The 24,351-nt window shown below is 42.0% G+C and overlaps 1 protein-coding gene across 6 annotated transcripts in view; it reads right to left on the reverse strand.

Moving 5' to 3' along the window:
• Positions 1-24,351, reverse strand: part of CFAP61 (cilia and flagella associated protein 61) — a 346,774-nt gene that overhangs the window by 236,469 nt on the left and 85,954 nt on the right. For all 6 annotated transcript variants that reach the window (XM_075596251.1, XM_075596250.1, XM_075596248.1 and 3 more), the window contains 5 exons: positions 12,733-12,923; positions 9,728-9,767; positions 9,198-9,337; positions 4,771-4,897; positions 1,786-1,863 (listed from right to left, as the gene is read on the reverse strand). In XM_075596251.1, the coding sequence (XP_075452366.1) occupies positions 1,786-1,863; positions 4,771-4,897; positions 9,198-9,337; positions 9,728-9,767; positions 12,733-12,923 (576 nt within the window). The remainder of the gene's footprint in view (positions 1-1,785; positions 1,864-4,770; positions 4,898-9,197; positions 9,338-9,727; positions 9,768-12,732; positions 12,924-24,351) is intronic.

The raw sequence follows: 24,351 nt of genomic DNA on the forward strand, positions 1-24,351 counted from the left end.
CTATCATCTTTTCTTTAGCCCTAACAGTATAAGTCCTGTTAGACACAAGCACTGTGGGGGATAAGCTCTCTCATGGAGGTCTAGCTTGTTGTTGCAGCCTGGTTACACTATTGCTGTATCCAGGGGCTGGTCTAACAACAACCAGAGAGTGTCATCCCTGAGGAGGATACTGGCTGCGTCACATGCCCATGATGTGATGCCTGTCAGTATCGGACCTGCCCTGTTATGGAACAGGGCTACAAGCCCCTCCCCTGGGGTACATAAGATGACACTCTCCCAGAAGTCAGAGCTCTCTTCCCTCCCACAGTGGAGTGGAAGTATTTACCCTTTATCCCATCAAAGGGTAAAGGAGCTGAGATGGGACTTGCAGGGCCTCAAGCCCTGGGGGTACTACTTCAGGGAATGAGCCTGCCATAGCTGTATGATACTGCAAAGAAAGATCCAGTTGAACACCCCTGTTGTGACTACTTGAACGGAACACCATATAAGTTGCCAGTGAGGACCATCCTGGCTGCACCAGGATCCTCATCGGCTGGAGGCACTGCGCTATGAAGGATCATCACTGAGAGCCTGTCCTCATGTCTCCCCATACTATCGTGGCCTTCTGTTCAACCTCACAGGTATGCACCCGCACCAGAAACACCGGTAGCTATGATCTCACTTAGGGTGGGGGAATAGGGGCTACACAGGGATATCCTGGAAATCTGACATGTTGGTGGCACTTTAGGACTGGAGTTGGCTACCCCAAGTTAAGAGACACTAGCCCTTATTTTGTAAGGTGTGATGTGCAGATGACGTGGTATCGCCTGAAAAGTTCCATAGACTTTAATGGGGCTTTTCATGCGATAGCACGTCATCTGCACAATCACACCTTACAGGATAAGGGCCACTGACAGATAATTCTTTGACTAAAATGTTCTAAAATAAATGAAGAGTGATTACATATGTATTGTGATAGAAGAGGTTCATTTGTACCTAGTTTTGGTGTGAAGTAGTATGAATTAAGATCTGAGTAGAAATTCATTTAAAAAAAAACAATGTCACTCTAACATCATTCTTAAACAGTACATATAAAAAAAAAGGTATCACCTAATTCCGAAGTTCTTATTTATTTTGCACGAACGCAAACAGTCAATAGAAACATAAAACTTGACGGCAGATAAGAACCATGTCATCTATCCGCTACCCATTATCCTATCTGCTGTGAAACCAAAGACCCAATCAGCCTTTTTTTTGTTTTTTTACTTTTGAGGCTGCCCTTGTATTCATCCCATCTGGTTTTGAATTCCTTTACTGCATTCGCCAACACCACCTACGCTGCCGGACTATTCTGTCACTTCACCATCCTTTCCGTGAAGAAGTATTTCCTCACATTTTCCCCCAGAGTTTCCCGCACTGTAGAGAATAATCCTGTACGTCTATTGCTCTACAATCCTACAATCCCTCCCACATCCAGATCTCATTTGTTCAAAGATTTGACATTAAAATTGTTGCTTTGTGATGGTAGCCGGTTAATAACCCTGAACACGTTCTGAGTGAAATGGTAAATGACAAGCATTTGCTTTGGAACAGTGAATAAGATTGTTGGAATGCCATCCTTGTCTTCATGCTGGGAGAAATTAATGTACAAAACACAAGTGTAGCCTTTTCCTCCAGTGAAAGCATAGTCTCTGGAGGTGAATATGTCGCATTACAGTTCAGAAGATTTGAATCACTGCATTAAACTGAAATGTTAATCGGTCTACTGTATGTGTCGGTGCAAAGAACAAGCGAAAAACACCGTACCTCTTCATTTCGGAGGATGGAAACGCCAACAATCTGATCTGCAACTTCAGCTACAAATGCCTGGACAGGGGTTCCATCCTAAAAGAATGGACATGCTTCGATTACAGTACACAAGAGTTGGTACGACATTTTTTAAACTTAAAGCTGAGCTTCAATTTCCCGCCAAAGGTGAATCTGACATTGCAAATTTAAAAAAAAAAAGTCTCCTAAGTTTCCTTAATTTTACCAAAAAATAACACACACTGATTAATAGTTTTTAACTAAGTGATTAGTCTTAAATCAGCAGCCTGTGCTGATTTTTTTTTTGCATTTTATTTCTTTACTTTAAGGGATCTCTTCTTGCCCTTTCCTACACTGTTTATTTTTTATTTTTTATCTAATGGCCGGTTCAACATTTTTTATCCACTCTGGAACCGAAACGTCGGATTGGGCGGCCTGTTCATTTTGTACTGCTGCCTAATACAGACTTTTATTGCCTTTACTGATCTGAGTGCAGTCTTCCTTTACCGGACGTGAGAATGGTAATGTTGATATGTGTGTGTGTGTGTGTGTGTGTGTGTGTGTGTGTGTGTGTGTGTGTGTGTGTGTGTGTGTGTGTGTGTGTGTGTGTGTGTGTGTGTGTGTGTGTGTGTGTGTGCGCGTGTGCGTATATATATATATATGCAAATATAACTGTATGCTCATCTGCATGTCTTAGGCATTTCTGCAACCCTGCCTTTCCCCATTATCACCCAGCATACAGCACTTCCACTGCAGCGAGGGATTCTGGGAAATGACATGCAAATGAGCACACAGTGTCAATTTTTGCCTCAATAACCATCCCTAACATGGTTCCCTATAGGCTTAAGCTTGCTGCATGGTCACAGCTTTGAGCACAGCCAGGGTTAAGGTGCATACCCAGAAAACCACCCACAGACAGCTGTTTCGACCTTGATGGGTCTCATCAGTGTGGGGTTGATTTTACTGGGAATGCAAGAGAGGCTATGGGATAGGCTAAACCATAATACTGAGTTAAGTTATGGTGAGTAAAAAAAGTGACAAAAACCCTCCACAGGAAAGCAAATATGCAAATATAACTGTATGCTCATCTGCATGTCTTAGGCAGGTCTGCAACCCCGCCTTTCCCCATTATCACCCAGCATACAGCACTTCCACTGCAGCAAGGGATTCTGGGAAATGACATGCAAATGAGCACACAGTGTCACTTTTTGCCTCAATAACCATCCCTAACATGGTTCCCTATAGGCTTAACCCTAGGCTTAAGCTTGCTGCATGGTCACAGCTTTGAGCACAGCCAGGGTTAAGCCTATAGGGAACCATGTTAGGGATGGTTATTGAGGCAAAAAGTGACACTGTGTGCTCATTTGCATGTCATTTCCCAGAATCCCTTACTGCAGTGGAAGTGCTGTATGCTGGGTGATAATGGGGAAAGGCGGGGTTGCAGACCTGCCTAAGACATGCAGATGAGCATACAGTTATATTTGCATATTAGCTTTCCTGTGGAGGGTTTTTGTCACTTTTTTTACTCACCATAACTTAACTCAGTATTATGGTTTTATATATATATATATATATATATATATATATATATATATATATATATATATATATATATATATATATATATATATATATATATATATATATAATACACAGAAGCAGCCGGCATATATATAATACACAGAAGCAGCCGGCACTCCACTTGCAAGTAGAAAAAATTGAGTGCTTGTCCCATAAAGCAATAATAAACCATACGATACCGTTTGAAGCACGAGATCAGGAGACAGCACTCCGGTAACTTTGATCACAAGTTTTTGAATTGAAAAAGACACATAAACCGACGTTTCGGTGCCCCAGTGGGACCTTTCTCAAGAAAGGTCCCACTGGGGGGCCAAAACGTCGGTTTATGTGTCTTTTTCAATACAAAAACTTGTGATCAAACTTACCAGAGTGCTGTCTCCTGATCTCGTGCTTCAAACGGTATCGTATGGTTTATATATATAGATATATATATTTATACAAACACAAACAGGACTGAGCACTCACTGAAGAAATTGTAGAGTAGAGAATTTTTTATTGAATCAGAAAACAGGAAGACGTCGACCGGGACTTTGACAGCTAGTGGTATGGGTCTTGCGCATACGCGAGATCGGCAGAACTACTACGCGATCCCAACGCGATGCGCGTGCGCTCTAACCGAAGCAGTTCTGATTCTATGACGCGAATCGCGAGACATAGTACTGGCACATGGACTGAAATCACAAAAATCCACCATGATGCGCAGGGGCAGTTCGGATCTTATGACGCGTTCACATTGCGCAGTGCCAGCACACGGACTGAAATAAGAACCTATCATGATGCTGTTGCTCAGTTTTGACCCTTTTGCAACTATTGAAGCCACCATAGTCAGCTGTTTTTTGGAGCTGTTCTGGTGCCAAATTAGGCTTCTAGGCATCTCTATAAAAAGTAGCAGTGTCTTATACACTGTTATTGGAGCTTGATAAAAGGACCAGGAGGTCCGAAATGTCACTCTATTTTTTACGTGTTCCTGGTTTTTGATGCAATAAAACCTCTACTATTTCTTCAACGAGTGCTGCGGTCCTGTTTTTGTTTGTATCTATTTTGGAGATGGATAGAGGACCTGGTCCTTCTGCAAGCACCCTGTCTGCTTAAGTTAAGTATTTATTCGATTTTCTCTGCATATGGTTTTCACTTTGAGTGCCCTGGACTTTTGTGTGAGAGTTATTTATCTCCTGGATGCCAAGCTGGTGCAAAAAAAAAAAATAGATCCTGATTTATAAAACACATCCCACTGCTTTCAACTCAGTTTTTCCTTTTAATATTTTAGGTGCACATTTTTGGCATCACTTTTGCAACCAGGAAATATACAATAAATGACTAACTCTCCCCGTCTGGGAAATTAGAGAGCTGTTACTTGGTTGGGTGAGAGAATCCATTTTCAGGTATTGTTAATGCTGCACTCACAGCATCTCGACGTGCTTGGTTGTAGATTTTCAAATCATCCAATATACTTTCATGAAGGTCCAGCGTCTCGATGAGCTTTTCAACAGCTGGTACATCGCTGGACTTTGCTGCCCTCACTTGTAACAAACTAGAAAAAGAAGTAAAACATGAATACAATTTAATAACATGAGACCATACAAAATGTAATTGCAGATGAAATGTGCTAAATCAACTTAATATAAAGAAAGAACAAGCAGATGTAATGTTATTTGCAACAACACCAGAAGGGGCTGTTTTGTAGGTACTATTATTCCAAGACCTGAAACAACACTGTGAAATTCCTGAACATGCAGCTATTACACTATTGACACATTAATCCATTCAGCTTCTTATAGTACTTCTGCACTCTATGGATTTTGTTACTACTCTGAGAAAAAGCAAGTGCCAAGGAGAATGTATGATTAATACCCAATCCAAACCTTCTTACCTTATTATAATGTAGGTACAGTACATTGTTTACATAAGGTCAGAAATTGTATTACATACATTAATCTTGCCAATTCCAAGGTTGAAAAGTTGCAGGACTATAAAAAAAGGAATTTTTCTTTAGCTTCGTTTTTTTAATTGACTTTTGTTGGTAATTACCATTTATTTCATGGATATTCTTAAACGTGCAAAATACTGTTTAGCCTCCAGTTCCAATGTTCATCTCACTCTGCCTTTTTAGTGTCCATTAATAAGCCACAAGCTGGCTTTGTCAAGGATGACATTTAGCTGGTGTTGTTGAACAAACAAGGCACCCTGCTGTGTTAAAGAGAATTAAGTATGAAGCCTATCATATTACAAGCACTTGGGATTCTAGGGACTTGTGAATATCTCATTTAACACCCTCATCTACTCCCCACAGACAAAATGACCATATTAGCCACGTATTAGAAATACAATGCAATTTGTCAATCGGCCAAAGCAGTAAAAAAAACAAAATCCTTACATATTTTTTTTTTTTAATTGTAAAATAAATAAACAATGATCTGACTTGGCTGTCAAATGAACGTAAGAGAATTAATTTGAGCTCCAAATACAGTATAATGTGATCCTTTTTTTCCCAGTTGATACATGTGATGTGCTTTCATGAGCTAAAGAGCTTATATATATATATATATATATATATATATATATATATATATATATGTATATATGTGTGTGTGTGTATATATGTGTGTGTGTGTGTGTATGTGTGTGTGTGTGTATGTGTGTGTATATGTGTGTGTGTGTGTGTGTGTGTGTGTGTGTGTGTGTGTATATGTGTGTGTGTATATGTGTGTATGTGTGTGTGTATATGTGTGTGTGTATATGTGTGTGTGTATATGTGTGTGTATATGTGTGTGTATATGTGTGTGTATATGTGTGTGTGTATATGTGTGTGTGAATATATATCAAAGACTAGTCTACAGCAAACCACCAGACAAACATAATCAACATAAGACATTATATTAATTATGCTCAGTGGTCTTATCGTTAAGATCTGTGCTCATTAATTAAAGCTCCGTCCTGTGGCCCTGATAGATGTCTGGATCCTATTATGCATTTGATTAGCTACTTTATTCTTTAGCATTGGTTTTCCGCTACAAAATATTGCATTAAAAAAAAAAGAAAGAACCTGCATACATCTGCAGCAACTCATATGTTTCATAGCTTTAAAAACTTGCTTCTTTGAGATAAACCAACACATTACTTTCAGGGGAAATAAACAGAATCAAAGAAATTAACTTCTTGAACGCTGGAAAGACCTGGTCTTAAATCAGTAAATAGGATAACTCTATTGGGAGATATGTACACACTCACACAGGGGCCTATTAATTAAACTCTTACCAAAGCAAAATTGCTCGAAACCGGCATACACTTTCACACGGTAAACATCCGGCATTATTGATTGCCGTACTCATGAAAAATTATCAGCGCGTAAAAATTGCATTTTTTATATCTCATTTGCATGCACGTTTTGCCAGATTTGTGTCTATTTGATGCAATACCAGCCAGAAAGACAGTCAGAAATCTGTGTGAAATGCAAATTAGGCAAACTCGCAAAATGACATATTTATTACGACGCGAGATAATGCCCTGACAGTCACAGCCAGACATCTTGCAGTCCTACGGTGGGGCACATTTTGAGCTTTTCCAGGAGTGTAGAGAGAGAGACGAAAGATATCTGAGAAGCTACCTGGGAAATCTGCAAATAAACAATTTCAATATTTAGCATTTCCAAATTTCCCAGGACTCACTATCTCTCTTGGTATCTTCTGTCTCATTACGTGGAGCATAAATTAATCTGTTTGGGATCTATAAGCAAATGGGCCCACACCCAACTCTCTCCCTTGCCCTCTCTGTACTCTCCTCTCAAGTCAAAATCCAAATTTGTCAGCTATGGTGAATAAAATATGGACTTATGACTTATGAGTGTGTTCTGGAAAAAGAAAGGCAAACATGAGATAATCCTTTTTTTCAGATGTGCAACGTGTGATTACTTCCCTGACTCCTGCCGTTGTTGAATTTCCCATATTGATTGCTAATTAAAGAGGAGCTAGGGTAGGTCAAACTGATGCAAAGCCCCTTGGTAAATTGATGCAAGGCGACACATGCTCTGCATGATGCATTCAACATCTTGTTGTGAAACATCCCCATCTTCTGTACTATGTTCAACGTCACAGGTGGTTTTTTTGAGTGATTAAACTATCACCTATATCAGCGGGACCCTGTAGCACTGATGTTGTGGGATGTTTAGAGCTTGACTTCTCTGAACCCCTAATCGGTTCCCTCCTTACACACACCCTGGAATTCCTTTAAGGAATTATGATGTAAGGAAGTTACATTAACACATTTAAAAAACAATCTATTTTCAAAAACAGAGACAAGGCTGTGAATACAGCCCGATCACTAACAAGAAGCACACTTATTGGAGCACACCTGGGCTATTAAAACTTAACCCTTATTGTTGCTACAATTTAATATAAGTCTATACGTTCAAAATAAAATCTACATATATTATTGTGTGTATTGTGTTTATTAAAAAATGTATTCCGAGAGGTAGGGTAAGAGTATTGCTGCTACCAACTCTGCAGAGTAAGGCTGCGGTCTCGCTGGCGCTGACTGCGCTCATGCTTGAGTGGTGACGTCACCAACTCTTCAAGAATGAGCGCAAGTGTCCTGCAAATTTTGCGAGCGTGAGGGGGGGGGGGTGCATGGGTGGCCTATTGAGCGCGATTCAAACACACTTTTTTACTTCCCAAGCGCCAAGCTTGGGAGACCGTGCGCATGAGCTCGCGCTCCGCGTGAGCAGGGGCGTGAGAATTCACATTCCACAAAGTAAACTCGGCAAGCGCCGCCCGCTCAGCGCTAGCGGGGACGCAGCCTAAAACACACCTGAGCTTATCATATGATATAATTTATATATGATTCATATGGCATTGTAGTTCAGTGTACCTCGCTACCAAGTATATATTTGATGTATGTAGCCTATTAATTGCTGATTCCCTTTGGTATCTAGGATCAATAGATATTTGTTTAGTTTAATTTGCTAATACCACATTCATAATTGTGGGTTAACTGCAAACAGGAAGGGGGATGGGGGGGTGTTAGTATAGTCAGTAGCACAGCATACCAAACTACTCAGCATCAATTAACATGCTAAAAATACAAGGTTGATCAGATAGATTTAAAAACAAATAATTAAATAAACGTTTTGTGATATGAGAGAAGACAGCTGTACTAATGTGTTCCCATGTAACAGCCTCCAACCATACTTATTCAGCAGGTACCAGATTTCCATGTCCGTAGCTAATCAAGGTCAACTACAATGTAACCAATTCTGCTGTGTGAGAAAGGCCAGAGTTTCATTGTCTGTCCTCTAATCCCATTACTAATTAAACAAGACTGCTGGGGGCTGATAATTTACTTGCAACAACCAAAATATATGTATTACATACAAAAATGGTTTTCATTTCATATTTAGTCTTTTACAGCTCGTCGTTCAAGAGGTAAAACTCATTAAATGCATTTTTTTTTTACCTTTTTTCGTGAAAATAGGCTTAAAAAGGAAACAGATTGTAAGGACTCGTTAAAATTACTAATACACCTAATCTTCAGAAGTTGTCATATCAACATACCGTCCCTTTTTAAATACAGAATTTTCCTGTCAAAAAGAACATTTAATCGCCTTTTCCTCAGTACTCAAAAGAATGTAGTTAATGACTTTTACCTCTGTAACGACGACATATTAGGGCACCTAATATTTGGTTTGATATCTGATTTCAGAACGGCATGATAATGAAGGATAAAGTTTTGAGGGATTATGTCTTCACATCACAAGATAGCCTATGTTTTAGGTTTTCATGAAAGTGCAGGTGTAAAAGATGATGTGTTTGAGATTTCCAAACCTGTTCTCCACTTACTTGAGCAAGCCGGCGCGGTGGAAAACGTAAAGTTCTTGAGGCAGCGTACATGTGTTCAAAGGGTGAACATGTACAAACGTTTGGAGCAGAGAAAATTCGGGTACAAGCTGAGGCACCGTGACGATGCAAAAGTCTTTGTCCTTGACAATAAAAACACACAAACCCATGTTACTGGAGTCAATGACCAATATACATCTGGACTAGGATATTAATACATTAAATAGTTTCCTTCAGCAAAGCTTACAGCTGTGATTATGTTGATACAAGAGTTGTCTCATGCAGAACACTTTTAAAAATAAAGCTAGGGCCCTCAAATACTGAAGGGTTTCGCAGTGCAGTCACATCTTTTAAAAAGTCCCATATGGGACAGAGAACTTAGTTAATTTCTCTCCAAAAATTATGCGTTTTCTAAAGTTGAAGTTCCACAGATATTTTTTTAATTCCACAGCAGTGCCCCTTAGTGACATATAGGCCTACTGAAGTCGCACTATAGGGAAACATTTTATAGGGGTTTGGTTTAGTATACTTACAGGAAAAAGATTGAAAACGTAGTTCAAAAAGTCCACCGACCTGTTAATAGAAAAAAAAAAAATCCACAATTACATTTCTACCCTAAAATAGAAAAAAACCTTTTTATTTACTCATAATTAGTATAAGAAAATCTACTTTTATGGGAAAGTTTCTATAAAATATGGGAGCCCTGGCTGTCCCACTAACCCAAACCAAAATTCCCCCTACTCAGTAATACGAGCGTAAGAAGGCCTCAAATCATAGATGAAGGAACCCCAGCAGCCGAGATGAGGGGGGTCACCTGCAACCCCCCCCCCCCACCCTCTCCCTCCACTCTTCTTCCTTTCCTCCTGGCCTCGGGACCATGACGTGGCCCCAGGGTCACACCCCCCAGGGATGATACCCCGACCCTCCCACTATTTAACCCAGAAAATTTGTTATTGTATCATGTCATGTGATGACGTCACGTGACACGCAGGCAGTTGTGGTGGTTAATTTATCCACCACAACATTTAAACTTTGATTACTGAAGTTGGGCAGGGAGAGCAGAGGGCTCTGTAAGCGCGGGTCTCGGTGCATGCGTACCGCCATCAAGCCGGCCCTGAGGGAACTATTTAGCCCTCAGATGTGTCCCTCCTGGGACAGAGAAAATAAGGCAATTGACTAGTACATGGCAGTGAAACCAGAGACTGCTAGTAATGCAAGTGACTGAATTTCTCTCGTCATCTAGGAAACAATTATTTATTATGTGGGGGGAAAACAATATGGGTGCAAGGAGTCATTTTTGTAAACTAGCACTATAGCTTTCTTATAATACCACTAATGCAAAACTTTAATACGTGAAGCAACTTCGCATCTAGTTCCCACATTTGTGCTAGAAAAAAGGGAGGGTTACAGTGATATCGATTAAAGCATTTGTGCCACGTAAGTGCCGACCTATATGTTTGCATTATCACATGTTTGCCTATAGATTTAAACCTCTGACCCAAAACATCTTACAAGAACTCGTGGTTTAGAAAGTATATTAAATGAAAAATCACTCACATGTCTTGGATATGATTTATACGAACCAGCTAGAATTGTCCTTTGTTAGCCGAAAACATTTTAGGCCATATATGATGTAGCTATGTATTATTTTATTTATATAGTCCCAACCATGTACACAGTGCTTTACAACATTACAATAGGAGGTAAATAATGTAAATTACAAGCAACGGGAATAAGTGCAACAGGTAAATGACAGCATAAGGCTAAAGGGGAGACTGCCCCAAAGAGCTTACAATCGAAGTGTTATGTTAGGAGGCTTACAGGACACATTATGAGTGCAGATAGGGGAGGTCAAGTGCATCTGGAGGTCGTGGCAGAGGTGTAGAATATTTAATGAGATGCTTCTTTTAAGAGGTGGATTTTCAGCTGGGCTCTGAAAGTGGAAAGTGAATGGGCTTGACAAATATTGAGTGGAAGAGCGTTCCACAGGTAGGGAGAGATTAGGGGGAAAGGTTTAAGACAGAGGGCTGTAGAGGTAAAAAAGTGCAAAGATGAGACCACCTTGGGTTGAGAGTAAGAGACGAGTAGGGGTGTAACGAGAGATCAGAGTGGAGATATATGGAGGTGCAGAGCCTTAAAAGTAAGGGGGGGTAATTTTTTAGTTTATACTAAAATGAATAGGAAGCCAGCAGAAACAGTTCAGGAGGGTGGAAGCAGATATACGCCTAGAAGAGTAGGAGATTTGGACAGCAGTATTTTGAATTGACTGAGAAAGGAGAGAGGTGTGAAGCAGGGAGGCCAGATAAAAAAAAATGTTACAGTAATCAATAAGGAAGAGGACAAGGGCAGGCATTAGTGTTTTAGTGATAGTGGAACATAGGAAGGGGTGTATCTTAGCAATATTGCGAAGGAAAAAGTGGTTAGATTTAGTAACAGCGTTTGAATGGGGGAGGACAAGGAAAGGGAAGAGTTGAATGTAACCCCTGGGCAACGTGCTTGCAAAACTGGGTGGAAAGTAGTGTTATTGACTGTAATGGAGAAGAGAACAATGGGCCCTGATTTGGAAGGGAATATGAGAAGCTCTGTCTTAGCCATGTTAAACTTGAGCAGTGCTCTAGCATAAGACACATTTAAAGTACTGGACGTTACCTTACAGTTGAATAGGCCATAAGGTGTCTTCTGGCGCTGGAATGTGCCTTTGTCAGGCCACCATTTATTAAGTATGGGCCTCTATTTACTAATTGTTTATTTTATTTGAAACACCTCTACGCTGAGCCTTCCAGGTTATTACACCCATGAACAGCATTTGAGATCTGAATACATTTGTTTAATGTCATAATTATGGACGATATTATTTCAGTGCAACAAAGCCCATGCAGCACTTCAACATTTTAAATATATGCAATGTGTAAAAAATAGAAAGCTATAGTGCTAGTTTACAAAATGACTCCTTGCACCCTGCCATCAAAGATGCTTTCGGGAAATCAAGAAGTTTTGTGTTCCATCACTAGACGGTTCACGTGAAGAAGAAACCTTTAAGGTTTTGAAAGCTCGGCAGACTATAACTTAACCTGTGAAGAACTTTAATGTTGGTCCACGAAAAGGTATCACAGCCTACAATGAATCACTATTATCTCATAATTTTATCAGGTTTTTGAAGGTTGATTTGTATTCATCTTTAATGTAAATATTTGCCTTTTACACAATATAGGAACACTAAGCTGTGGCAATTTCTCTGATACTAGCAGCAGCACTAAAGTAACACGGAATACAACTAATGTTTCTATATTATTTTTCTTATGAAGGTGTAGCTTAGTAGTACGAATACGGTCTTTGAAGTGATTACACTCAGCTTGAATACAACCACTAGCTCCTTCTGACCTTGGGCAAGTCACTTTGCTACAGGCACCAAAATTACATTGCAAGCATTTCGGGGCAGTGATCCATTGTGCCTGTAAAATTAAATGTATAGTGCTGCATGCACTGTGTGTTTTATTATTAGTGCAGAAATACAAAGCAACAGTCTTTCCAAACTTGCCTTGTCGCATGCTTTTCATTGATGCAAAATAACTGGATGCAAAAGGCGGTGACATCACCTCTGTACACAGGGCGGATGGGGCGGATCTCTCTTGCATTGGTAGGTGTCTCTTCGGTTTTGAAATCCATAGCTTTAATGGCATCATCTGCAGGTAGCTCTGCATTGGATGAACTGTCTGACACATCATTCTGCTGCAATAGGACACAAGGGATTAGGCATTTTCTTTTGTGTAAGTCAGCATTTCTTGCATCAGCAGCCATTCAATGCACCACATCCTGATGCTTCTTTTCAGAATACAGTGTCATTTTACCATTATCAGTTACATTTACAGCGTTTATCACAACTATTTGTTAATATGCTACTTCCAGCATACACTGCTCCATACATAAAATAATACAGGAAAAAAGTTTTAAAGAGGCAACTTGAGCGCAATTTTTTTGTGTATTTGTTTTATTTTTAACTTAAGATTGAAGCAGGAGTCTCCGGAGTTGAAGCCCATGGGACCCCCTTCTTCCAGAGATACTTATCTCCATAAGGGGGTGCCGGTAGCCGCTCGGCTCGGCTACCAGGGTTCATGTAATGGGGGAGTTTCAAAGTGCCCGGCAACCCTTTGTATTTAAATATCTCGGGAAGCAGGGGGTCACCCTGATTCAATCCTTAGTTAAAAAATAAAAAACAGCTTGGACTGCTTCTTTAACATATTACTAGTAACAGAAATGTAATTGTAAGTACTTAGGTACAGAGTTGAATTGCACCTGTAATGTACGAGGAATAGAGGTCAGAGAGAGCGCAAAACAACGCAAGGAAAAAACAATATTGAACCACAATTCCCACTTCAGATACTATGTTTTAGGCCATCGCTCTGTCATGCTCCCCTTTCCCTGTCCATCTTTGTCTTGACAAAATTGCTCCCTTTGCTCAGTTTGATAGGGAAATTCCAAAAATGGAACACACATCAGTTAGATAACATAAAAATAGCTATTTCTGAAGGCTAACAACAATGAGGGTGTTGGTGGTGGCGTGCGTGTGTGTGTGTGTGTGTGTGTGTGTGTTTCCAAGTTTGAAATATAGAATATGCATGCAAGTTTTTTAGGGGCAGCTACAAAATTGCACATATTGCCTGGTTCGACACTGCCTGAGAAATGTTCACACATCTCTAATATTTCCCCAGAGAAGCTCAAGTGGCCAGCTATCTATTGGCAATCTATGACTAGCTGGACACTATGGGGCAGATTTATCAAGCGACGATACAGTTTGGCACACCTAATCCACCATTAACTCATATTCAAGATAATAGTAGTTCATGGAGGATCAGGTGGAACGGTGGATGAATCAGCCAGTAAGTACATGGCAATGCCTTCCTAACCCTTATGGAAAACAAGGGGTAATCTACCCTCATCACCCTGGGAGGCTTAACCACCCACTCCAGAGCACTAGTCACCATTAACCACGCCCTGTACCCATAGCCCAACCCAACACACCTAACTGCTCTTACCAATGACTTAAGACGTTGGTAAGAGCGTTTCTTTCAAAGTTTTAAACATTGGTAAAAGCAGTTAGCACATGGTAAATTAGCCTGATTCATTTACCACATAGCCGTCTACCACGTGGCAATGGTGGCCTTATATAAGCTAGAGGATCTAGGAAGATGGGATTCAGATAGGAAGATAGAAGCTAAAGATAAAAGTTTTATAGATTTTCAGCAGACTATTATTTTACAAGAAGGAGAGAATCAAGGGCTTTAATCAATGTTCAGAATGGGTCGTCGAGGAACAGGTGCCTCCAAAAGGTTTGCCAGAAAAAACAATTATGTAATGGCAGATCCCAGGCAGTATAGTGGGTTCCTGACTGCGCACTTATTGCGGCGCCAAACAGGGCCGCAGACAGATTTCCCTGGGCCCAAGACTAGTTACGTCAGGGCCCCTCACCCCCGATCTTGCGCGTGAGCACTCCCCCTCCCTATTTCACATCTCACAAGCCCCCTCTCTCAATGTCTTACTTCCTGGTAAAACATTTTTATAAATAAATAAAATAAATACATTTCCGACCCTCTTCTCATGTATTTCTCTCCCTTTCGCCTCACTCATCCCCTCTCACTCTCCCCCCCTCCATCAATTACCTAACTCTCTCTCAATTCCCCCCCCCCCCACCCGCCTCGCATGTATTTCGGTCATGCGTCAGCGCCCGAAGCACGGCGTGGGACAGAGTGAGGGAGAGGCCTGTAGCTGAGGGAGAGGCGGGGTCCGGCGGCAACTGCTTTGTCTGGCCGCCGGGCCCCCCCGCAGCCACTGGGCCCGGGACACTTGTCCCGGCTGTCCCCCTGTCGGTGGGGGACAGCCCTTGTCGGCATCCCTTGGGGTCTTTTTAAGCGTGTGTTCCCCTCACGACCTCAGGACACTATACTGTCAGGGATGAGTCAAACAGTTTGTTAGCAATAGTCTGAGTAGGCAATAGGATTTATTAATTAGGGATTCACAGAACAAATATTTTCTAGCATGAGTGATATAAGGTAATAAGCTATGCCACGATAGGAGAAAAAAGGCACTAGTTGAAGAGGTGTATGGGGAACCTCCGTGGGGGAGCGTATCAGCAGACAATAGTCAAAGAAAGTCTCTGAAGTGAATAAACTTCTAAAAGTAAGTGTATTAACCCCAAAACGGAAGGCAGGTTAGGCGTGGAGTTGCACAGTTACTCACAATCAGTCGCCATACCCCTTGTCCTCTTGGCCACGCTGGAGCACTGTAGATCCTGCGTCTCTGTCGGCATCTTATCCAATCCAGAAGGTAGCAATGAAGAGAAGAGGGATCGGTATGACATCCAAAACCGGAACTCACTGGCCAAAAAGATTAAAATAAAAGCACCTTTTATTAGGCTACATAAAAATGTGTTACATCCACATGAAGAACAAGCTCCTCCTCCCACGCCAGTGACGGCGTGAAACGCGTGGGAGGAGGAGCTTGATCTTCATGTGGATGTAACACATTTTTATGTAGCCTAATAAAGATGCTTTTATTTTAACTATTTTTGGCTGGTGAGTTGCGCTTTTGTCCACTGTTTTGGATGTCATACCGATCCCTCTGCTCTTCATTGTTGGTCATAGGGCCCAGGATTATGCTGCAGGTTTTTTTTAACCTTTGGACGGGATTATTATTTTCTATAAATGAATGTATATACTTTTGTTTGGGGGGAGGGACATTTTATGATTTGTCATTGGCCCCAGGGAGGAAATTAACCCCTTGCCATAGTGATTAGAAGGGCATTGCCAACCAATGCCTTACTAATCTCTTTGTTAAGCAAGAGGGGGCGGTGGGGGGGGAGTATGTCTAGTGGAAGATATATATTACTCCCTTAGTAGCACATAATGGCCTGCTAGCGTGACATGTGCTGGTAGTTGGTTATGTCTCTGCTGTGACGTCATTACGTAATTGGCGCAGCGCCAGGAGGAACAGAGTTCTAATGTGGAGTCTCTGCCGGTGAGTGCAGGCTACTGAGTGTCTTCTAAGAGCCGGGAAGTCTGCTGCCCCCATTTGAGGTACCGGTCATACGGTTTTACCGTACGGCGGTTATAAAGTCCCACAGACTGTCAGATCTACAGGCTAAATACAATGGAGACATAACCCACTACCTGCACAGCTGATACTGGACCCACTTTCCCCCTCCTGGTGACGCTTATCTACATTTCTCTCAAACTGAATATGTTTTTAATCCCCATGTGAGTGCAAGTCTTGCAGATTCTACTCTTCCTATTGTAATAAATGAACAGTTTTATGCTATGGAGCTGGCGCTTCTCTTTTTCTATTTTTTCCTTTAGATATTTTCGTGATCCAGCTAAGATCACTTAGAAGCAGCTGCCTCCTCCATAAGTGACTGTTTCCTGAAATTGGACTTCCTATATTCATCTACATTTTGGGACTGGTTTGAAGTTTTCTAAATGTATTTACTGTATTGTTGTCGTTATATGTATGCCTTATAGTGATTGATTTTATTAATTTTCCACACCACCTCCCATACAGTCACCCCATTTATGATTTCCAGCCCCTATTAAGTAGACTTCCTTAACACACCAGGTAAGCGCTGCCTTCTATGTGTGTGTGTGTGTGTGTGTGTGTGTGTGTGTGTGTGTGTGTGTGTGTGTGTATGTGTGTGTGTGTGTGTGTGTATATATATATATATATATATATATATATATATATATATATATCAAATGGAAATATTACTGTATGCTCATTTGCATGTCTTAAACAGGTCTGCAACCCTGCCTTTCACCATTATCACCCAGCACACAGCACTTCCACTGCAGCAAGGGATTCTGGGAAATGACATGCAAATGAGCATGCCACCTTTTGCTTCAAAACCATTCAACATGGTCCCCTATAGGCTTAAGCTTGCTGCATGGTCACAGCTTTGAGCACATCCAGGGTTAAGATATATATATATATATATATATATATATATTATACTGTGATACCATCACTGTCCTCTAGAGGCTGGAACAGTGAAGTAAGTGTCTGAATGAACTGAATGAGGAAGTGTTTTAAAAGACACAGACAGACTGTTTTCCCCAGAGAAGGGGGTGATAGAAGTGTTCCCCAGCTGCGGAAGCTGGTATAGAGGACCTACAGAGGAGTTTCTCTGGGCTCAACGTGGGGCTGAGTTCCCCTAGGAAGAAAGGAGGAGAGGCGTGCTGAAGCAGGGATGTCTGCTCCAAAAAGGACTAAGATAAGAAAACCCCTTATTATTGTATGCATAGACTGTGTTACCCTGTGGCATATGCCAGGGCATGTTTTTGGCCTGAGAACCAGCTTAGCTGGCCATGCAGTTAGTGAGGGCAAAAGCTATAGTGTAGTTAGCTTTCCATAAAGGGAATTGGTATTATTTTTATGTGTTTTAATTTAAAGGAACGGTGGGCCTGTTAGCATTTGATTTAATCCCTGTAAATAAACCCCATGTAAGAGAATTACGACGCTTCCTGCCGTTATCTGGAACTAAAAGATGCTACAACGTGGTGTGGGCATCACAATATGGTGGAGAAAATGCGGGCATTTAAAATGACCGCCCAACTGAAGTGAAAAGCAAGCAAAGTCTGTCCCACTGTGTACTGTATGACCAGTTGTGCTTACAGCATACACAGATAATTAAGTTAATCTCCACTACAATGATTACGTGTGTATTGGACCGACTGATTACATCGGGGTGGGATGGGTACGCTTAAACTAAGAGGTGGGTCCACATACCTTCCAACAATTTACAAGTGGTTGCAGCTTAACATGTTTTGGCCACAAGATTTAACTTAATGACCATACTTATGAGAAGAAAAAGCATATAAAAATGAATCAAATAATTTATTATATTGGATGTGCATTAGAGCTTCTTTGTTTACTGTTGCATATTTGATGTCACTTTCTCAGTAGCCCTCCAATTGGCACAATTAAATAGATAATACTGTGGGACTGGGTTTTGAGTTTGCCAATATTGTGAATATCTATATATAAATATATTATTTTTTTTATTAAAAAATAAATAAATTATAGCTAGCAGCCAACAGCAATTCTTTTATTTTCAATTTGAAATAGCACTTTGTGCTCTTGCCTGTTTACTAGCAATGTTCCCAGACATATGGTAAAATATTACAGCAATAAATTCATCTGGTGTATGCTTGAAGATGAGACCAGTGAGGTCTTTATAGTTTTGCCCACTATTGTTTCACCTTTGAAGAGCTCTCATGTGGGTACATTGGGATATATTTTAAACTGCAACAAATCTGCCCTGTTACATGACCAATACAGCTACAGTACTAGAATTGTAAAATGACAATTAATCAACAGTACAGTGATCAGGTTCGTCCCTTGGTTATGTGCCGCCCTTAGACAAGAACTTTAAGGCCGCCCCTTTCTTTATCTCGTCACGTGTAGCAACCCTGGGTTCAGTGATCTACAGCCCTTCTAGCCTGCCTAGGGGTGCCATGAGCAGGGGGCGCGGCCTCCCTTCCAACTGATTGGTCGCAGGGAGGGGAGGAGCCAAGGGAGGTAAAAGTTTTAGCCATGGGCAAGTGCGGTCACTTTGCTCATGGCCGCGGCCGTTTGCTGTCCTGCTCCCTGAATTGTATTGGAATTTACATTGTTCAAGCAACAATTCACTTTTTCCCTGGATTCATGATCATCTCTGTCGACGGCGCAATAATCACTACACACGCACGAATATCACATATACTTTGCTCATCTTCAAATCACAAAAAACATTATAACACTCAAGCACAAACCACCATCTCTCATACATTACCGGCAGAAATGTCTCTTCAGAGTAGAACCATTTAATTACTGGCAGAGGCACGAAAGTAAACCAAAACCACGGGGAGGGATGTTTCCGGCAGCAGTTATATGCACTCACGCAGAGAGCGGACGAGCGGACAAGGTGGTAACGCATCAACTTATGTGGACGGGTGGCCCCAGTCAGGAACTGCAACACTTTTTAGCGTTGGAAGGGGGCATGTCAACGCGTAGGTATTTAAGGCCATCGTCTGTCGCTGACGAGACGGTGAGGGTTCCGCCTCATTCTGTAGTTACAGTTAGGCTGGAAGTTGCAAGTAGCCTGTAGACGGACGTTCACAGAGCTACACAATTGGAGTCGTTATAATGTGAAATTATAATAGGCTTTATTGTGCCTTTTCCTTTTTATCAGGAATTTATCCAAACACAGGGGGGAACAAAGCTTCCATTCACTTGGGAGTATTCTAGTGAAATCCTTGCACTTAGTTCACATCTCCATTAGTTAAGCATTTCTCCCATCCCAAACACATAGCATGAAAATAAGCAGATATAAGCAGTCTCTTAATAATGAAAGTCTTATCTGTTTATCAGCTGTAGAGTAAGCTTCTCTGCTCTCCTGGAACCGCACCCGTGCGTGCACAGAAAAATATCAGCATCCAGGTTTAGAAGTCTTATTGGGTGTCTTGCAATCAGCTCTGCTGTGTGGCTGGCAGAACTCAAGACATTGTGGTGTCTCCAAAGGTCAGCTCTCAGTCAGAGCTAAGGAGTCAGTCACTTCCTGTCTCAAAGGCAGGCTTTTTGTAAACAATCTAATCAGGCAGGTGGTGTTTAGTAATTAACTACCACACTGCTAGATTAAAGGAACATTACTGAACAGGGATAAGTCCCCTGTTACATATCTCCCCTGTTTGTGGGAAGCTCGGGCTTACCACGGCCAAAGCCCATCCTTCCACTCTCATTCTAGATATCTCTGTGACTTGAATGAGAGTGGATGGAGGAAGAGAACCCTCTGTCCCGCTGGGATTGGAGCCCTTTCTCCAGTTTATTTTTGTCTCCTCCCGAAGATGCTTGAGATCAGCACTCCTCAGTCGCTCGAGGAGGACTTTTTCCACGTAAGGTCTTTTTATCGCGTGCGCGGTCTTGAGATTTCTGTTGCGTCGGGCACTCCTCTTTTTGTAGACAAAGTGTATGGCAACAGTTGTAGAGCAGTTAGGACTAGCCCTTAGAGTTTTCTGCTCTTGAAGTGGTCTTTCTGCAGCTTCTCCACACCACGGAGTCTCCAGGTCAGCTTCTTCAGCTAACGATTCTTCTGGCTTTGATTCTGCACTCCTACCTCTGTTTGTTGCCTGTTGGGCAGCTGTAGGTTTGGCTAGTGCTTTCTTTGGTGGCTCAACCTTCGTAATTTTGTTTTGAAGTTGCGTGGAGTCCCCAACTCTCACTGTACCCTTGTCCTTACGGGCATTAGTTACTGTGGGATACTGGTGCTTGGGAAGAGCCAATACCTTTTTCCGTATTGGAGGAATCTGTATCATAGTCTCCTTCATATTCTGGAGCTCTGTAATTTTTGTCGTCAAGGTTGCCGCTGCGTCTGTTTTCTCCTTGGTGTACTGACTCAAGGGAATGGAACAGTCCCTCTGTCTCTCCAGCTCTTGCTACAGTTTCTGAGCCTTCTCACGCTCCCTCTCATACAGAGTCACCTGGTATCGAAGCTCCGCTTCCAACGATGCTCTGAAGACATGCAGCGTGGCCTTTAGCTCCTCATACTGCTCTGTGGGGACGTACTGGGTATTCAGACGTTCCTGCAGCGCTTGTACCTCTTTAGCAGCCTGCAGTTTTCTTCCTGTAGCGTTTGCTGCTTCTCCTCAGCATACTGGAGGTGTGTACGCAGACCTTGCAGTTGGTTCTGCAGTCGGTGCTCTGCGTCAAACTTTTCCTTGACTTCTTCTGTGAACTGTAAATTTTCTTCTTTCAGTTTTAAGTTTTCTCTTTTTAATCTTGAACTTTCTCCTTTTTCAGTCTCTGTATTCTTCAGGGCTTCTTTGCAGTCCTCCTTCCATTTACGCACATCTGCTTTGAGAATGACAATCTCCTGGCGTGAGACTTCCTTCTCTAGGTTGAGGGTCTGAAGCTCCTTCTGAGAGACTTTGAGAACTGTACCAAGATTACCAATAGTTTCTTTAGCAATGTCCAGCTCCTCAGTGAGACTGTGTAGTTCCTTTCTGGAAACTTCCAGGTCTGTGCGGCAGCTGTTGGTGTCATGATGTGAGGCCTCAAGCTCTATACGAAGAGTGTGAACCTCTTGCTGGAAGACTGTCATCTGCTTCAGTGCCTCCTCATACTTCCGCTTTAGCGTAGCCACCATTTTATCAGATTGGCTCTGCTTTTCATCCATGGCGGAGATAGTAGCCTTTGCAGTATCTAGCTCAGTCTTGAGATCCTCCAATTCGGTCTTGGCCGCAGAATAAATTGCGAGCACAGTCTTCTGTAGCTCAGCATTATTTTTTCTCTCCCTTTCCAATTCTTCACAGAGCAGATCACAGTCATGCCTGGCAATTTTCAGGGCGTCTTCAGGGCTGGTCAAGGGATCGTCACTCACTGGTTCCGGCTCAGCTTCCCTGGGATGACAAGTTGAGGGTTCCTCACTCTTGGCACCGGAGAGACACTTCTTTGGGGTACACGACTTCTGCCTTGGGCCCTCTGGATATTCGGTTAACCGTGGGACGAATTCTCCATTTTCTCTAGGCTGCAGGGCAACTCGGTCCCCCTTTCCCTCCACAGGATCTGCGGAGGTGTCTGTTCCTTCCACGGTAAGTGAAGAACTGCTTTTCTTTTTCTTTTTCCGCCTTTTTGATTTGGATGACACGTCCCTTCAGGGATATTGGGGTCTCCATCTTCATTTGAAATTTTAGCAGCTTCATTATATACACCAGGCTTTTCTTGCAGTTGCTTAAGCTGACAGAAATATTGGGTGATCTGCTGCTCCCGCTCTGCCTCCTGTTGATCATATTCGTCATCAAAGGGAGCGGTCTTTTCTGTTCGTGCCGAGTTCAGGCACCCCCACCATTCTTGGGGTGTTTTGTGGGTGTGACTCGGTTCGGGTTCCCCGTAAGAGATGTCTTCCTCTTTATTGGACTGGAAGGGCCACTCTTCCGTGGGGTAGGGTTCATTACAGGAACGCTGCATCTTGTCCTCCATTTTAAGGCTATCAGGTGTAATTTTCTTCCTGACCTCAGGAGGCGCTATTGCAGCTGTTGCCACTATATTTGCTAGAACCCCCAATTGTGGTAGTCCTACAGATGGGTATATTTTGCTTGTAGAGGTCGTAGCTCTCACAGGCATCTCTGTAGACTTTTCTTTCTTGGATAATTTTTTTCAATATCAGCAGTACTGTGCATGCATTTTCTTTTATCAGGTATACAAGTTGTGCAGTTGCTAGGTAAAAAAGTCTATTTGCTTTACACCATTTTCTTGCAGGGTGCAATCTCCCCGCTTCAGCAACAGAATTTGGTTTTCTGCCTGAGTTCAGTAATTTTCAGTCTCATCTTTGGGTATTATGGCATTCACACTTCACACTTTGGGTGTCTGTTTTTGCTCCCAAGATATATATAGGCAGACTTTTTTACTTGCAGAAAAAAAACATTCTTTGCAGTGGACTATTTCTTTCATTCCCGGCAGGGTGACTCAACATTCAGCAATTGGTTTTGAAAAAACCTTTTACACAGTTCAGAAATCACTTTTTCCCCCTATAGGGCAATTTTACACTCAGGATTGGTTTGCTAAAAATTCCCCTGCTTCAGCACAGTCTTGTATCAATTTTCACACTTTTCTGCATATACTCCATTCACAGCTGGTAGTCCTATGCGGTGTGGCAACCTTTATCTGCAAAATCAGTACCACTCGTGGGTCACCATCTGTATTCACTGCTTCAGTGAAACTTTTGAAAACAACAAACACCTATCCCTTTCCAAGGGCTGACTCACTTCTTGAACCCTGACTATGGCTGAAAGGCAAAGACCTCTATTTCAATGACCATATAACACTTTGTGATAGGCAAAATAAGGTTTAGCTACTTCAGCAATCTCTTCTGGGGTTTTGTAAGTTTTCAGTGGTGTGTATCCCTTTAATTCCGATCTCTGCTGCATGAGGTTTTTTTTTAATTTATTTATTTTTTTCTCAGACTGTTTGTAGGCAAAAAGCATAAAAAAAAATTTCACATAAAAATCTCCGGTCCTTTTTAACTACACTTTTTACACCAAATGTAGACGGACGTTCACAGAGGTACATAAATGGAGTCGTTATAATGTGAAATTATAATAGGCTTTATTGTGCCTTTTCCTTTTTATCAGGAATTTATCCAAACACAGGGGGGAACAAAGCTTCCATTCACTTGGGAGTATTCTAGTGAAATCCTTGCACTTAGTTCACATCTCCATTAGTTAAGCATTTCTCCCATCCCAAAAACATAGCATGAAAATAAGCAGATATAAGCAGTCTCTTAATAATGAAAGTCTTATCTGTTTATCAGCTGTAGAGTAAGCTTCTCTGCTCTCCTGGAACCGCACCCGTGCGTGCACAGAAAAATATCAGCATCCAGGTTTAGAAGTCTTATTGGGTGTCTTGCAATCAGCTCTGCTGTGTGGCTGGCAGAACTCAAGACATTGTGGTGTCTCCAAAGGTCAGCTCTCAGTCAGAGCTAAGGAGTCAGTCACTTCCTGTCTCAAAGGCAGGCTTTTTGTAAACAATCTAATCAGGCAGGTGGTGTTTAGTAATTAACTACCACACTGCTAGATTAAAGGAACATTACTGAACAGGGATAAGTCCCCTGTTACATATCTCCCCTGTTTGTGGGAAGCTCGGGCTTACCACGGCCAAAGCCCATCCTTCCACTCTCATTCTAGATATCTCTGTGACTTGAATGAGAGTGGATGGAGGAAGAGAACCCTCTGTCCCGCTGGGATTGGAGCCCTTTCTCCAGTTTATTTTTGTCTCCTCCCGAAGATGCTTGAGATCAGCACTCCTCAGTCGCTCGAGGAGGACTTTTTCCACGTAAGGTCTTTTTATCGCGTGCGCGGTCTTGAGATTTCTGTTGCGTCGGGCACTCCTCTTTTTGTAGACAAAGTGTATGGCAACAGTTGTAGAGCAGTTAGGACTAGCCCTTAGAGTTTTCTGCTCTTGAAGTGGTCTTTCTGCAGCTTCTCCACACCACGGAGTCTCCAGGTCAGCTTCTTCAGCTAACGATTCTTCTGGCTTTGATTCTGCACTCCTACCTCTGTTTGTTGCCTGTTGGGCAGCTGTAGGTTTGGCTAGTGCTTTCTTTGGTGGCTCAACCTTCGTAATTTTGTTTTGAAGTTGC

The sequence above is a fragment of the Ascaphus truei genome, chromosome 4, assembly GCF_040206685.1.
Source record: "Ascaphus truei isolate aAscTru1 chromosome 4, aAscTru1.hap1, whole genome shotgun sequence".
Lineage (NCBI taxonomy): Eukaryota > Metazoa > Chordata > Amphibia > Anura > Ascaphidae > Ascaphus > Ascaphus truei.